General features: G+C 49.4%; 7 protein-coding genes across 7 annotated transcripts; 6 read left to right on the top strand and 1 right to left on the bottom strand.

Moving 5' to 3' along the window:
• Positions 1 to 4457: 4457 nt before the first annotated feature.
• EI90DRAFT_3058806 (uncharacterized protein) lies at positions 4458 to 4923 on the top strand (the record flags this gene model as incomplete). Its single annotated transcript, XM_039060395.1, has 2 exons — positions 4458 to 4512; positions 4590 to 4923. A coding segment is annotated over exon 2 (194 nt), but the record flags the coding sequence as incomplete, so codon positions are not given.
• Positions 4924 to 5550: 627 nt separating this feature from the next.
• EI90DRAFT_3123912 (uncharacterized protein) lies at positions 5551 to 5864 on the top strand (the record flags this gene model as incomplete). Its single annotated transcript, XM_039063654.1, has 2 exons — positions 5551 to 5631; positions 5691 to 5864. The coding sequence occupies 2 exons, from the start codon at positions 5551 to 5553 to the stop codon at positions 5862 to 5864; spliced, it is 255 nt and encodes an 84-aa protein (XP_038915605.1).
• A 592-nt stretch (positions 5865 to 6456) lies between these two features.
• EI90DRAFT_3058802 (uncharacterized protein) lies at positions 6457 to 7028 on the top strand (the record flags this gene model as incomplete). Its single annotated transcript, XM_039060394.1, has 3 exons — positions 6457 to 6548; positions 6611 to 6865; positions 6926 to 7028. Coding segments are annotated over 3 exons (450 nt in total), but the record flags the coding sequence as incomplete, so codon positions are not given.
• A 1545-nt stretch (positions 7029 to 8573) lies between these two features.
• EI90DRAFT_1087982 (uncharacterized protein) lies at positions 8574 to 9863 on the top strand. The gene is made up of 4 exons (XM_039051464.1): positions 8574 to 8643; positions 8706 to 9315; positions 9376 to 9807; positions 9858 to 9863. Exons 2-3 carry the CDS (start codon positions 8827 to 8829, stop codon positions 9637 to 9639), a joined length of 753 nt encoding a protein of 250 aa, XP_038915603.1. The 5' UTR covers positions 8574 to 8643; positions 8706 to 8826; the 3' UTR covers positions 9640 to 9807; positions 9858 to 9863.
• A 50-nt stretch (positions 9864 to 9913) lies between these two features.
• On the top strand, positions 9914 to 10207 carry EI90DRAFT_2851375 (uncharacterized protein; the record flags this gene model as incomplete). Its single annotated transcript, XM_039053749.1, has 1 exon — positions 9914 to 10207. A coding segment is annotated over one exon (294 nt), but the record flags the coding sequence as incomplete, so codon positions are not given.
• Positions 10208 to 11779: 1572 nt separating this feature from the next.
• Positions 11780 to 13504, top strand: EI90DRAFT_3058785 (uncharacterized protein; the record flags this gene model as incomplete). Its single annotated transcript, XM_039060393.1, has 1 exon — positions 11780 to 13504. One exon carries the CDS (start codon positions 11780 to 11782, stop codon positions 13028 to 13030), a length of 1251 nt encoding a protein of 416 aa, XP_038915601.1. The 3' UTR covers positions 13031 to 13504.
• Positions 13505 to 13948: 444 nt separating this feature from the next.
• On the bottom strand, positions 13949 to 15851 carry EI90DRAFT_3058778 (uncharacterized protein). Its single transcript, XM_039060392.1, has 6 exons — positions 15820 to 15851; positions 15179 to 15746; positions 14979 to 15149; positions 14622 to 14920; positions 14418 to 14592; positions 13949 to 14355 (listed from the first exon to the last, which is right to left on the bottom strand). Exons 2-6 carry the CDS (start codon positions 15601 to 15603, stop codon positions 14097 to 14099), a joined length of 1329 nt encoding a protein of 442 aa, XP_038915600.1. The 5' UTR covers positions 15604 to 15746; positions 15820 to 15851; the 3' UTR covers positions 13949 to 14096.
• Positions 15852 to 16249: the final 398 nt, after the last annotated feature.

Genomic DNA, 16249 nt, shown 5'->3' with positions numbered 1-16249 from the left:
ATCGCTTTCAAACATCTCAACAGCGGAGGATCAGCACACAATGCACACTCTGCTCCAGGAAAGGGAAAAGGTAAACAAGGCAGAAGCCTGGGTACAATCCCTATCTGTGGAGAATTCAACACAAAAAAGGGGTGCTCTTTCAACCCATGCAAATTCAGGCACGTCTGCCAGGACTGCAACGGGAATCACCCACGCTTCCAATGTACAAAAGACTCGGCTCAAAAGACGACTGCCTGAAGAAACCGAACCACTACTGGAACATGCGGGTAGGCGACCTCGACACATGCGCTTTATTTTTGGGCGCAATGACTGTGGACGTACGCCATCAGCAACTTACACCGAGAGCGCTCTCCCAATCCCACGCGTGCCTGACAGTGATTACAAATACAAGGATATTACTCAGACAATTGCTAAGCACCCACACTTGTTTAAAATTGTCACGCCAATAAATGCTGACCCCTTCGAGAGCTTGTTAAGGAATCATCCAAACCGCGCACTTGTGGATTCGATGTGCCATGGGTTACGCCATGGTTTCTGGCCGTTTGCAGATACCGACGATCCCAAGTTGCAACCTGGGGTATCGTTGCACGTCCTTCAGGTTTACCAAGCCTGGATGATGAATCAGTCGATTTTCTTCGCCGACAACGTGATGCTGAGATGCTATTGGGGCGGTACTCCGAGTCTTTCGGCGCTTCTCTCTTACCAGGAATGACAGCACAGCCAGTCTTTACCGTCCCGAAGAAAGGATCTTCAAAGCTCCGATTAGTGAACGACCATAGCGCAGGATCGAAGTCCCTCAATTCTCTCATCCCAGCAGAGGGGGGTTTCGTTAAGCTTGACAACCTCACAGATTTAGCAACAAACATCCGGGCACAGATGGCAATCAATGGTGGTAAAAGACCTTCCTATGTGTGGAAATCTGATGCTTCTCAGGCTTATCGACGGCTTCCAATGCACCCGCGTTGGCAGGTGCGTCAGGCCACACTGATTGATGGACAGTATCATGTGGACAGGTGTGCCGTGTTCGGGAATCGCGCATCTGGACGTTTGTGGTGCTTGTTCTTTGGCCTGGTCTGCTGGATCGGAATTCACGATAGAGGAATCACGAATTTATTGCACTACGTCGACAATGCCTTCTCTGCCAGTTTCTCCTCTTCGCTCACTTTTTACGCGCCTTACAGCCGGAGTATACCTACACCTCAGGCCGAGTTCCTCCGACTTTTGGACATCATCGGAGTTCCTCATGAGGACCATAAGCAACAGTATGGCGAAGTCTTGGAAATCATTGGTTTTGAAGTTGATCTACCAGCAATGACCATTCGGATGCCAAGAGACGCAAAGGCAAGTCTGGTGACAGCAATTCGCGACTTTGTCAACAATCCTCCTACCCCGCGGCAACAATCCCTCCGATCTTGGCTGCGAATCCTTGGATATGCGAACTGGGCCCTCAATGTTTTCCCACTCCTCAAACCAGCGCTGAACTCCTCATATAACAAGGTCGCGGGCAGGAAATTTATGAGCGCACTGATTTATATTAACAAGCTCGCAAGGAACGACTTACTTTGGTTTGCAGATCAGGTGGAATCTCTGGAGGGGTCCGAATGTTGGACACTGAGGAGTGGGGCGCTGAAGATGCGGACTTCCAGATTTGGGGGACGCTTCGGCAATGGGTTTGGCTTTCTTTTCCCCTGCCCACAAAACTGCCTATATTGCTGATCCCATTGTTGATCAAGAGCGAACATTCAACATCTTCTTCAACGAAGCGGTCACTGTGCTTGCTGCTCTAGAATGGGCGGCCTCCCTTAACCCCCCTCCAAAACGCCTGGCAATTCACACTGATTCTACCACATCTTTCGCAATTTTCAACACTTTGCGTGCCTTGGAAGTGTACAACCCGATCATTATGACAGCGGTCAAAATTCGCTTGGAGTCAAAGATCGACTTGCGCGTCTTCCATATTGACGGAAAGAAAAACGTCATTGCCGATGCACTTTCACGACGGGCCTTCGCCATCGCACGTTCGCATATGCCTGGACTCTTAATTAAACACTTCACGCCTCCGCTGGACATGTCGGGGGCAGTCAAGGTATGAATTCCCAGGGGAGCTCCTCGACCACACATCCTGTCCGTGAGAGATGGTCGATGGAGCGTCTGATGGGAGAGCGCGCTCGTGCTTTAGGTGCCTCCCTTGAACGGAGTACTCGCAAGGCTTACTCTTCTGCTTTCATGTCTTATGTCGTTTTTTGCGACACCCACGAATTTCCGATAAAGCCCACTGAAAACACGCTGAGTTTCTTCATTGTCTATATGTGCCATTATATCCAGCCTTCATCGGTAAAGTCTTACCTTTCAGGCATTTGTGCAGAGTTGGAAGGTTCCTGGCCTGAGGTTCGAACAATCAGAAACTCTCCTTTTATCGCGCGTTGCCTCAACGGATGCATGAAACTGCACAATACACCCACCAGACGGAAGAGGGCCCTCACAGAAGAGGACCTCATTAGCATCCAAAGTAGCTTGCCCACCCCTCCTTCTCATGACGACATATTGTTCCTCACGATGGTGTTCACGGGCTGGCATTGCTTGATGAGGTTAGGAGAATTGGTGGATCCCGATTCCTCCATGCTGCGCAATTTTCGAAAAACCATTTCCCGTCGCAGTGTTCATTTTAACAAACTCCCGCGCCCGCACATCTCATTCACGTTACCAATGCACAAAGCGGATCGTCTGTTTGAAGGGTCTCAGATCGTGTTGGAAAGCCGTAGAAATCGATTGGACCCGTTAGTGGTGTTCGCTAAGTATTTGGTTTCGCGCGATCAGCGGTTTCCTCACCTACCTGAGCTTTGGCTGACGAGCAAAGGAACAGTGCCAACACGTTCTTGGTTCATATTGCGCCTTCAATCGATCTTTCCTAACGACAATGTTAGTGGCCATTCGCTGCGATCGGGTGGGGCCACTGCGTTGGCACTGGCCGGAACTCCATTGACCCGCATCCAAGCCATCGGGCGCTGGTCTTCGGATGCTTTCTTGATCTATGTGCGGCAAAACCCAATCTTAATCCAAGGTACTCTCACGGGAGTATCAGCCTTCGATGGCACTGCCTTCTGATCAACTGGCCACCTGCCTTCACTCGATTTTCACGCACGCGCTTCATCATCATCTCCTCCACCACCATCCGCCCTCACCTCCACCATCGTTGGATTGAAAGGACACGGGTCACGCGTCGCGCGCATGCGGCAAATTTCACATGGGCCCTTTGTGGCCGTTGCCCACTACCAGCAGTTGTTAGCCCTGATTAGTTGTTGTTTAATGTCTTCATTTCACGAGACTAATCACGGGTTAGCAGTCTGCCCCCAGCTGACCTCAGGTTTCCGCCCTTGTTTGCCACTGGCTGGGAAACCTGACTGCGCCCAGTCGCGACCGCTTTGGCATTCACATGCCTTCTCTCACCGATCGCGGTTTTCCCATGATTTATCGCGCAACTTAGCCTGAATGGGTCAAATCACGCTGCCTCAGTCGTACGCTGAATGTTTTCGGCGCAGATGCGCGAAGCGGACCATTCAGTGGAGGTACGTACTGAATTTTCGCTGTTGAGGAGAGGTTCCATACTACCTTAGGTTTCATACTACCTAGGTCGTGCCTATAAAGGGGCCCTGACGGATCCCTTTTCCCCTCTCCCTATCGCCTGGTATCTCGCGCTCCCCTGGTGAGTGAGATCCAATTTGCCGCTTGCCTTTCCGGGCTCACGCTTTTGACCCGCTGCCGCTGCTGCCACCTGCATATTACTCTATCCCGGATTTGCTGCTGCCAATACCGCGATTCTCGACTACATTCCCATCTGCTCCAGCCCCTAGCTTATATTTTCTTGTCTCCCTCCTCCTCCCCGATACTCCTCCATCTCTTCCTCCTCCATCTCTTCTTGTCGAATTTTTTCACATCGTCTGTTACTCTTTCTCTTCATTGTAGTTCACTTTCTCTTCATTGTATTTCACCTCTGTACATTAGCTTCTGTTTGCTGTTTTAGTTGTTAGCGCTTTCAGTTGTGGCTGTCATCAGTTCTAGTAATTTTCCTGCTCTTCCTTTGTATGTACGAGAACGCGGGTCACGCGTCGCGCGCATGCGGCAAATTTCACATGGGCCCTTTGTGGCCGTTGCCCACTACCAGCAGTTGTTAGCCCTGATTAGTTATGATTTACTATTAAAACAGGCGGGGTTACCTATCAATAACTTCCAGGGCACCCTGTCAGTATTTCCGGGGTACCCCGTCAGGATGGCCCCGTCAGACTACGCATATCTGATAGGAGGTCCCGGCACTCGAAATCTGATGGTTGGCCCCGTCAAATGGTAATGGGGCTACCTAGCAGGGCTGGTACCGGGGCAACCCTACACCATCTGCCGGGGTTACTTCCCACTGTGGGCATCTCTGATTTATTGAGGCGCCTTCCAATTTCAGTACGAATATCTGCTGAAAGGTTGCCTCCTCTCTGTCAAGTCCCAAAAGCGACTTCTGGACATGTGTGTAAGCCTTCCGTTGTTTACAACCCTTCATAAAAGACCCTTAAACTGCTATTTAAATCTCAAATCCGTCGAAGGCGTTATAAACAATATGCTTTTCCTCTCTGACTCGTGATCTCCTCTACGTCACTGCCATGGAAGCGGGACGTCCCCACCACCAATTCGAACACCTCGTGTCCTTTTGCGTAGGCCTCCTCGCGCTCAGTGTGGAGACACTTGGCTCGGGACTCACACAAGAACAATCAGATCTGCACCACTGGACCGCTGGGGGACTGGCGACTTCGTGTCACCTGGTATATGCGGAGGTGGAGAGTGGTTTGGGTACTAGCTGAGGTGGCGCAAATGAGGATTGGCGTGAAGACGCGGTCCATAAAGGTAGTAAAGGAGTTGGAGGAACAGTGGACGTCCAGGAGGAAGTTCCACCGGGTGTGAAAGCTGCGGTGAGAACCATGGCTTCGGCGCGCAGGGATTGCTATACAAGAAATAACGTAGGAACAACTGAGGAGTTAGGTCCTAGCAACATGGGAACCAATTAGGTCCTATCGCCACTCGGATCGTTCAACCCCAGGAAATTCTTCGGTGAGCACGAAGTGCGTCACATCCTATCACACACAGCGGTGAAGGGATTCATAACGGGGAATCCAATTGGTTGTGAAAACGACGGAGTACTATTCTTTTTCAAATGGGACTGCAGATGTATTTGGGATGCCCGCTACTCCCATTTTAGGAGACGAACGTTCATTTACATCATGTGGGTGATATCGCGCATAAGTGCTTTAACGCTGATGTCATTTTCTTATAGAATTGCAATTCATTCGAGCTCCAAGAGAAGCTCAAAAGAAGAATCGCGCATAATTCCAATTTCGGAACAGTCATCTTCAACTACCAAACCGTTGTTTGCTTTCACCCCATCCTCATCAGCTTTTTACGAACTGTAGGGTCATCTCTCTGATCCTGTCCGGGTCTTCGCCATTTCTGGCGATTATTCTGGACACGCGAATCCCGTTGAGTGAGAATTTACTCAATGTCTGACCGGTCATGGAAGCAAAGTTGCCAAAGAAGGTTGACAGGTGGGGCGGTGACGCGACCAATTACGAAGCCCAATTCAATGATCTCAATGTTCGCAATGGTGTTGTGACATGTGCGGCACTTCTCCCCCATTGATGGTCGCTATGTAGCCCTCGATTTTTGGTAACGGTATCATTGAGCTCATCGACGTCGACCAGAGTCAGCCCACCATTTCCCGATTCCAGCTCGATGCACACAACTACCCTGCCCCATTGAATTTTCCCATGGGGGCAACTCTCGTTACCGAGGATAACGAGGAAAACGTCAGTCCTTATCCATGGTAGAACCCCCGTAAATCTCGATATTAATGGCCCCTTCCCTACGTATATTGATACTTTAGTGTCGGATAATGGATCATTTGTCGGACGAGGTCCACGCAAGCTTTGGTATGACAACATAACGCTTACATCGGCTTCAAACGACCCGCACGTTCAGCTCCCTCGCTTCCCCTCCTTCCCTCGCTTCTATTCCATCCTTCTGCTCAAATACTTTGTTGTCCAACCCTCATCGCCGCACGTTTGCGGTTCACAGAGTTGGTTGCGCGTCATGGTGTTACGAAATTCAGTTCTTGGATTATGAATCCCACAGTCCACCCCCTTGCCCACATCTCATATATTCCTGATCCCGTGTCCACCCGACTCACTCAAGGACATGCGAAAGACATGCATCATTCCGGATTAGTGGACGCAGAGTAGACGGGTCCTAGGTCAAGCATGCATGAAGACCTTGGCGTCTATTCACCTGTTGCCGGAAGAATCCCGCTATTGTGCACCGGAAACGAGTGAGGAGCTACTAATATGGTCCAACTGCAGAATAGAATTCTCTGCCGCGGTGATCTTAGGGTGCGTGGCGACAACCGTCTGAGAGCGCCTTCGTATGGTAATCGAGCGCCGTTTCTCTTACCGCCTTCCATCCAGCACGGATGGAACTCCAAGGCCGGATGACGGCTCCAATCGTCGTCGATATTAGTAAAGTCGTCTAGGATGTCCGCGGTCGTCGTCACCCTTAGCCATGGTATCGTCCCCATGAGTCTTGATATTCTCCCCAACGGCCCCTACATTGATGTCAGAGGCCTTGGTACGACAACATGTCGGCAACATGACGCCTATACCGACGACCCGCACGTTCAGCCCCTCCCCTCTCCTTCTGACCCTTCCACTCCATCCTTCCACCCAAATCCTTTGCTAGCCATTCCTCGTCGTCGTGCGCATTGGATTTCCTTCCGGAGTATGGTATTTTGGCACTTTCGATGGAGTCAGCGCTTTCACTCAGTCGACCGAGTCGGGCGAGTTCATTGCGCCTTACAGCGTTACGAATGTCAGTTTCCGATCCATGAATCTCACAGATCCCCACCACTTGCTCATATCTCATCCCTGCTCCTGCATCCCCTCGACCCAATCCTCCCTGGTGATCCAGCAGACATGCACCTTTCTGAACCGGATATATGCGTGACTCAGATGCATCCCAATTTACGGCCTCCCACCAAGCACGCACGAAGACCGCTACAAATCACGAATCACTAGCACCTTTGGTCGAGCAAGGGGGCGACTCGACTTCTGCTCCAAGATCGGATGACGACTCCAATTGTCGTCGAAATTAGCAAATCGTTTAGGATGGGTCGCGGTCATTGTGATTCCTTCTTCTCCACTGATTAGTCGCCTAGCTCGAGCGTTTTTCTGTCACTGCGTTATACATTGTCCTCCGATTTGTACATCATTGCACTTGACATTTTATAATATTAATAATGACGAGTTAGTTGTGAACGGCAGGTGAAGGGGGAACAACATCCTCTAAGTTCTGGAAGTCAAACGGCGAAGCGCCACCACCCCGAACAAGGATCATATATCCACATCAAGATTTTCTTGCATGGATCAGTTGAGCCAAGCGTCCTCCCATCCAACATCCACCGATGGCCCATTGATAAACATTGCTCCTACGATACTAAGTAATGGAAGATGTTAATACTTCGAAGTCCCATCCGTACAGAGTATCTCGATCTCAGACTCTATACTCAGACGGCAATCACACGAGCGCACCAAATGGACTTCTTGTCAGTCCCTCCCCCTCCCTAGAAATTGTACTTCATCGACTCCCTCTGTTTCTTCTGATCTGCTCATGGAATTCTACCGTCTCCGCGTGACCCGCCAACATAGCTCCATCGGGTTGTTACTCTTTAACACGCTAAACGGTCCGTCAGTACTAGCTCTCCCGCTTCTTCCCTCAGAGCCACCGACTGGGAAGCGTCCCCGCAACGCTCAAAAGGTGATTTGTCACCTCTTCTTTCCCCCAACCCGCTCTCTGCTTCCATCCTGGTGGGGGAGAGAGAGTTTGACACTTTCTATTACTGTCTGAATCTATTCCGAGCATCGAACGTCGCCGGCAAGGTGAAAGGCATTTGGCCTTACAGAGGGTCAAATAAACGGGATGACAACGATGAACGGCCTGCTGGTTCCGCTCAGAAAATTTCAAGTATAAATCTCTGCGGGAAGACTAGGTATTCCATGTTTTAGAACGACAGCGAAATAGGATACCTCCGCTACTTGGATAGGTGCGAGGTCGCCAATTAAAGTTAAAAGCGGACACTACAGATAGAAGCCCAACAGCAATAAAGTCTTAAAGCGCAAGATTGAAATATTTTGCACATCAGTGCTATTACTGGCCGACAAATAGTGGGTGCCTGGTAAGTAATTGCTGCTGAAATTTCGTCAAGGCTTGTGTCGGCGTCACACAAAGACATCCATTCAGACTTAAGTCTACCATTGATAGCTTGGATCCCTATGCGAGGGACTAGGAAGTCATCTAGAGCTGTTCTGGTATGACTCAGAGCATTGGAATAGAAGTAACCGGTCTGAAGCATATTGCTGGAGGCAAACAACCGAGAGGGGTGACAAGGTGGATACCAGACGAGACTCTGATGTTCGTGTGTGCGATCAATTCGAATATAGGATAGTTCGCTGTGGCAGGACGGGGCTGCGTTTGGTGGTCCGAACCAAATAACTATCAACAACGAAGACCATGTCAAAAATCGCTTGCAAAATACTCAAGGGGGCGTAGTAAACACAAGTGGGTTTTTTGCGATCTGTTATCGGCCCTAATACTTTTGGTTTATAATCCATCGCCGACAGAAGGGTACTTGAATATAGGTTGTCTTGATTTGGCAGTGGTTAGCACAGTACTGCCTTATATGTCGTGTTCGGCTCAACTCTCCTCTCTGCCCACAACACCCTCTGCGATTGCTGATACACGATGTTTGATCGAGTTAAGTTTTCTAACAGAGGACCCTCTCCTGCGCCTCCCGGTGGCCCTTCGCGACCCTCGACCTCTGTTCCCAGCCTTCAGATCACTACTTCTCCAACTGAAAGCGATGCAATAACTAGCACAGATTGCGGCGGATCTGATAGACCCCGTCTTGAGCATCTTACTACTACTGGCGGTAATTCTCGAGGCCGGAAGCAGCGGTGGTCTGTTCGGCACACTATAGCTAAACTGTTGAGCAGAAGTCCCAGCCCCGATCCCACTCATATCGACCAACCGAACCCCTCCGATCCCAGACAATCTGACCCCTCGGCGCCCGATCTGCCATCCCCGACCGTCCCTGCTGGTGACGGAAAGAAAACAATCATCGCCGCCACAAGGCTCGTCCTCCAAACTGCCGCCTCTGCCCTTAAGTTCGTCCCTATTCCAAACCTCGATCAGATACCAAGTATACTTCTAACATGGCTCCAAGTTTACGAGGTTCGCAGGTGTTGTTGCGGTTTTGCGATCTAACGAAATAACCTCCATGTTTTCATGCAGACGATCGACAACAATGACGAGAATCTCAAGGGATTAGACGATGAAGTTCGAAACGCCCAGGAAACAATCTTTAGGCCTCTCCAGTTGTGGACTGGCCAAGTTCCTCTCGAAATAAGTGACCTGATTCATCGATTTAACTTGTATGTGCATTCAATTCATCGCCCAAATCTTAACCCTCGGTCACAGAGCCCTAGAACAACAATTAAAGCAAATCGAGGCACTCAAACGTCAAAAGCTTGCCAAGAGGGTAATTTTAGCGACTGAGATAACCCAGGAAATAAGCGCTGTGAAGTCCTGTATCTGTGATGCTGTCTCCCGCTTTACGGTTCGTTTTGTTGGTGTTCAGACTGCCCGATGACTTGCCTGAGTTTACTCCATAGACCACTGCAACAACTCTGAATCTCCTCCACACAATTCAATCATCGGTGGACCGTGCGTTGTTGTCCCCCAATTTCACTGCTTGGAATTTAATGATATTTTAGGCGAACTCTCGAAACTCTACAAGGCAGAGGCAGAATACTTTGCGGTGAAAAGCAAGTCGAAATGCGTGGAAAACACCCGTGTCCGAATTCAGGAATCGATTCTCAATCATTTGGAGAAACGGGAACACCGATTTGTCTGGCTTTGTGGCTCCCCAGGCACTGGAAAGACTGCTATATCGATGAGTGTTGCCGAGGCTCTTAACAAACAGGGTCGCTTGGCGGCGTCCTTCTTCTGGGACAAAAATCGGAAGGGAGAAGGACTTGCTTCGATTGAACACTTTCCCTCTACTCTTGCACGACAGCTTGCCTTGTTTAATGCCGAGTACGAAGGTCTTCTTGTCAGTCAACTTCGACGGTCCTCGGCACGGAAGGACCTCCGAGGTTCCACTCTGGAGGAGCAGATGGGATCTCTGATTGTCGATCTCATACACAAACTCTTATCTTTGCATGGGGAGCGTCCCGTCGTCATCTTGGATGGACTGGACGAGTGTGGGGCTCAGGAGGAACTCAAGTCCTTGATGAAGCTAGTACTTATCCTTGATAAGCTGCCAGCCGCATTTGCCGTGTTGGTCAGCTGTCGGCCAGAGTCATCCGTTGTGTCGGCATGGGAAGGAGCTCGGGCTCGGGGTCTTTCCATACCATGTGCAGATGTGGACATCGTCACTGAGGAAGAGAAGTCCCACACTATCCACCGCATGGTGGAGGAAGGCCTTCGGGATTGCATCGATAACTCTTCCTGGAAACCATCAAAAGAAGAATTGGATGCATTTGTCTCAGCGTGTCGTGGATTGCCGATTATTGCCTCAATCCGAGTCCGGGATGTCTCCTTTCAAACCTGTCGTGGTGCAACCCTCCGATCCGAGTTCAAATACTTTCGTGATCTAATCGATGCCCCTGTTGATGTCAACATGGAGTACCTGCGTGTACTTCGCCGTGCCTATATGGTCGGTTCATCTGGAGTCCGTACACATACAGCCCAGAAGTACCGCCAAGTGGTTGCGACAATCAACGCGGCATTCGAGCCACTAAGTGTGTTTTTTATATCACAGCTGTCAGGAATTGCCGAGGAAGAGGTCCTAGCCATATTGGATCCAATTCGCTCAATTGTTGATCTTTCTTCAAAGAGTGGCTTGGAACGTTCTTCGGAAAGTCCTCCAGAAGGTTCTCCAGACAGTCCCTCAGAGGATATCCAGAGTGTCAAATTCTATCATGCAACGATGAAAGAGTTTATAACGGGGGATCCGATTGGTGATGAAAATGACGAAGTATTCTTTATCAGGAATGCGAACAAGTATTTCATCGGACTGCCACTCCTCCGATTTTTCAATAATAGTTGTGAGCGAGACGTGTTTGGGTTGCCCACTGTTCTCCCTTTAGGAGATATGGGAAAATGGAGAACTCTTCCTCCGAGAGAAAATCACAGACCTTTTCGCCTCCGATATGCTCATCATTTCCGATATGCTCGTGAATACTTATTAGAACACTTAGACCCCTCACAACTCTTTGCACAAGGGTCCAATTTGCAGAACGAGTTTAATACATTCCTCACACGAAACTTGGTTACATTTATCCACCTGGCATCAACTGATAGATCCGACAGGGGATTCCCTGATGGATTTGGTGAATTCGAGGTAAATAAAATCGTTGTGTCGTGGTCATTTTAATGTGATGTCATTTTTTAACAGAATTGCGATTCATTCAAACTTTTGAGAGAAGCTCGAGAAAAGCAACTTGTGGAGCATGTGGGTGTGGCTTCCTTGAAACCATGGCACCTCCATCGATCAACCCTTCCTTTCGCCCCATCCTCATCACCTTTTCATAAACTGTATGGCCACCTCTCCGATCCTGTCCGGATCTTCACCATTTCCGGCGAGTTTTCTGGGCACAGAATCCCATTGAGTGAGGATTTACTCGGTGCTCGAATGGTCATGGAGGCGAAGCTACCTAATTTGCCAAAGAAGGCTGGTGGTCGGTATGATTATGATGCCCAATTCAACGACTGTGATGTTCGTAACGGTATCGTGACATGCGCGGCGCTCTCCCTTGATGGTCACCATGTAGCTCTTGGTTTTGGTAGCGGTGTCATCGAGCTTGCCGATATCGACCATCAGTGCACAATTTCCCGATTCGAGCTTGATCCACCCAACCATCCAATCTGGATCGAATTTGTCCATGGCAGCCACCAAGTTGCCGCCGAGGACAATAAGGGGAATGTCACCATCCTTGGCCACGATATGGCACCCGTTAATATCGGTACTCTTCCCAACAATCCTCTTCCTGCTGTAACTCGAGTATCAGATAATGGGTTATTTATCATACGGGTTCCACGGAACACTGATAGCTCTTGGTACGACAGCATGACTCTCATATCAATGTCGGGTGACCCGCACATGCAGCACCTTGCACCCCCTACTTCCAATAGTTTCACTCCAACATCCAATCCTCCTATCTTAGCCTCCGGGTCTTCTCTTTTGTCCTCTGCATCCATCAAATCTGACCCAGATGGCCCAGATGACCCAGATGACCTTGTGCTCGCTACTCCTCACCGTCGCACGCTTGGGTTTTCTCCAGGAGCACATTATATCGGCGCTTTCGATGGCCTCAGCGCTTTCACCTGGTCGACGGGTTCGGGTGAGCTCATTGCGAGTTATTGTGTGACAGATATCAAGTTTTGGATCATGAATCCTGCTGTTCCCCTCGCCCGCTCTTATCGCATCCCTGATCCTGTATTCACTCAGCCTACCCTTTCCTTGACAGAAGGTGAAGTAGCAGATATACATCATTCCAAAACACACGCAGGGCATAACTTGGACGAATCCTGGATCAAGTGCCCATTTTATGTTCTCTTGCAAAAGGAGGACGAGCGGCAGGACTGGCGGCAGAGATTTGGCATCCATTCGTCTGCTGCAGGCAGAACCCCACTGTTCGGAACTACTCTGCACCCCACTGGCCTACCACTGTACTTCGATGGCAAATTTGAATTCCTTATTCCCAAGGAATATTACCCAGTTTTCTTTTCTGGTGCCGAACGTCTAGGCGCTTCGTATGGTGATAAAGTGCCATCTGATCCTACCCGTCTGTACAGCCCTCGGTCCAGCAAAGATGGGACTCGAATTCTCTTGCAAGGCCGACAGACAGCTCCAATTGTTGTTGATCTTAGTCAAGTCCTTTAGGATGTTTGTGGTCAATTGCAATATCTTCTTATTTACCTTCCGCGTTCTATCCACTATCAGAGGGGGAATGGCGAAGTTTCGCTAGGCCGCCCTTCCATCTTTCTGGACTTCCCTCAGACGAGGTTCCCTTTCCCTATGGTGCAGTGTGTATATATACGGGCTCGGAGACTTCAACGGATCTATGACCATTCCTTCCTTGCACTGTCGTTTAGTCCCGGGTCGGACAACATGAATGCTCGCCAGCGTTTATGACCACAGACTTTTTGCTTTTGCGCTTTTCATAGTTCCTTGATTCGCTTTTCACTCCGCATCAGAAGAATGAAGGTATATATCTATCTGTTCATTTGAGCCAACCTGCACCGCTAAAAGGCTTGGCCGAAACGGATCACTTTGAACGTATTAAAAAAATCGGCATTTCTTTTGCCAATTTCCACCGTTTCACCCGGTGTTCATCCATAATGTGACAAAGAACCAACGTAGTATAAATGATAGATATGCGGGTGTGCGAGCGTTTAGTGCTACAAGATATCGGGACAAAAGTGAACGATTTTTTTGCATCGCGTTAAATAAAGCCAATGTATGGGCAAACCCATCCCAACTTGGCCCATGAACTTATGAGGCTCGAAGAGTGCCTCGTTCCACCCCGGCTTGATCATGCTGAAACCTGTGGCCAGCAGAATTTGTGCCGCATTCGGATTAATCCCAAGTCCGTTGCACAAAGAAATGGGATAGGTATCCTTAAACCCTCCACCCACGGTAGCAGTTCTCGATGACTTCATCCCAGAATCATGCATGCCAGGAAAGAGCAACGTTTTATCCAACTGGTTATTGTGTTCGGAACCAGACACATCAGGATCCTCAACGTACCAGCATCAGCCTGGGGTGGCCATTAGCCATATACTCCATCCGATCCCCGCATACAGAATAACACATCTGCATGATTTAGAATAAAGTTATAGAAGGTGAGCAGCCAGGGTCCAATATATGCAACTGGAAGGGCACAATTTTCCCGCAAGTTATAATAAGCTCGTCTCATATTGGCGTCTTTGATTTATTGAGGCACTGATCATGCTATCGCAGCATACAATCCTCCAAACTCCAATGCCACGTGTTCAAACTCGACGTTCCTGATTTCGACCCATCGTGGCCAGCCAAATCTCCACTGGCGCCTGTAGGCTCTTATCGTTGCCCTCGCTGTGAATGTCTCGTACGCATGCATGGCATGCCCACCAGGCATTGGGCAATGCAGCGCAAGCCATCTCGGCTGTACTTGTGAAGTGAGAGTGGTAGGTCGCGACTCTGACTGTGCATCGATTAGGATCCGTCTGTTAAGGGTCGTGGCGATAAGCTGCAATCGTCCAAATCCGAGCGTTCGTCGTATGTGAACGTTTCATGCATGGATCCAAATGGAGAAAACTGGATGACGGCATAAGGGATCGTGAGTAATAGTGCAGGGAGGCCGAGGATGGAGAAATTAAACGTCAATGTGCTGACGGTGGTTGATCCACGGCCAGCAGAGGAGTCAAGGTATTGGACAATGAGGGATTTTTTTCCACTGGATTCTTCCGCGATATCTTGAATCGTGGGATACCAACGGGATATGGAAGTGCTAGAATCAGAGTCCATAGTGGGCGGAAGGTCCAGTTGATATGCTGCTTGTCATTAGGATCAGACTTTTCAGTACTTTCATGGTCTTTCGCTGAATAACTTGGATGGATCGAACGTTCATCGCGCCGAGCGTCACCTGAATCCTTGTAATGGATGAGATATGCCTTTTGACCCAAAGCGAGGACACCACCCGCAATGGCAACACAATCTCTCGTCGCATTGTCTCGATGGTCACCGAGTGTCTGAGCGGGATCGTGCGAAGATGCGCCAAATGCCTGACACCTACAACAAAAAAAAGCTCGAATTGGAGAAGCGGGCGAAGCATAGCGCAGCGACATACCATGTCCAGCCAGTTGGAAACGATGCGCCCCAGTTCTTTTCCATATGTGCCACCCCGGTGCCTCCAAAGACTTCTGATCCCGCCCCATCGGCGCCGATATGCTTCACGTCGTAATTTGCCTTCGATCCGGTTGAGAAAATTGCCCAATGCAATGGAAGTAAAGTTTCCAATCTTGAAAAGGGCCATGCTGTGCGGAGTACTCAGTAGAGGGTGCTCTTGCGATAATGGAACACGATCGGTTATGTCTATGGACACTTTTCCAGTGCTCGGAAGAGCTTTCTCCACATGGGACTGTGAGATTATAACGTTGGGTCTTTGGCTCCACGGTGAAGCTTCCGATATTAGGTATGTTCAAAGTATATGGTTGCAAACCTGTCTCTGAATCGGGCAGGGAGTCCACGATATGTTGAAGGTCATCAGGGAATAAGTGGAACTCGACCGGCTCGATAGTAGACGAGTCACCAACAGGTGTTACTGAGAAATGGAAATAGTGCTTCCCAGGAGTGCTGATGGCGTCGAGTCTCCAAGAGAGCAAAAAAATTAAGATGATGGAGAGTCCCGCCGATTCGTCTTGTATCCGAGTGTACCAGCCCTCAAAACCGGACATATGAAGGGTGAGGGGCATACTGATCCTTTTGCGCCAAAAGGCGCGTCGATAACCATTGGGGAAACAACAGGTCGGCTACTGTTGCGGAAAACTCCCAAAAGGAACGGGGTATGGCAACCATGCGCGTCGTTCCAGCGACAGGTGTCAATTTCTTATTTCCAATGACCTGTTAATTCGGAGGTTGCCGGCTATGGGCAGTTCCAGTGACGTCGTAGGAAAGCGAATATTGTTGCAGCTTACATCCTAGAAGAACCCTTGTATCTTCTAGTTGTCACCCAATACACCCGAAAAGGGACTATGTAAAGTCCGTTGGAAAACAAGGATATCCCGGAGGTAAGAGACTTTCCAGATTTAGATTACAACATAAATAAGCGCAGTACGTACATGCTTCTCTTTCCAGTGAAATCCGCTCGAGAAGGTTCCCACCTCAACGTGATTTCCGAACATCGCGGATCGTCATGCGGCAGTGACGAACCAATGATGCTTCGGCTCGGTACTGACTAATGTGGCCGTTCAGCCTGAGGTTTCCTGTAGTAGCTGTCCCCTTTGGCGCCGCAAGAACGTGTAGCTAAACGTTCTTCCATGAGCTGCGCTGCTTCAATTGATCTTCCAAGTGAAACAGGTCTTAGACTAAATGGTGCCGAAGATGAGCGAGTTACTCATA

This window comes from Cantharellus anzutake (genome assembly GCF_015039405.1).
Source record: "Cantharellus anzutake strain C23 chromosome Unknown EI90scaffold_25, whole genome shotgun sequence".
Lineage (NCBI taxonomy): Eukaryota > Fungi > Basidiomycota > Agaricomycetes > Cantharellales > Hydnaceae > Cantharellus > Cantharellus anzutake.
The sequence above is the reverse complement of the archived record's forward strand: the minus strand, read 5'-3'. Positions and strand labels throughout refer to the sequence as shown.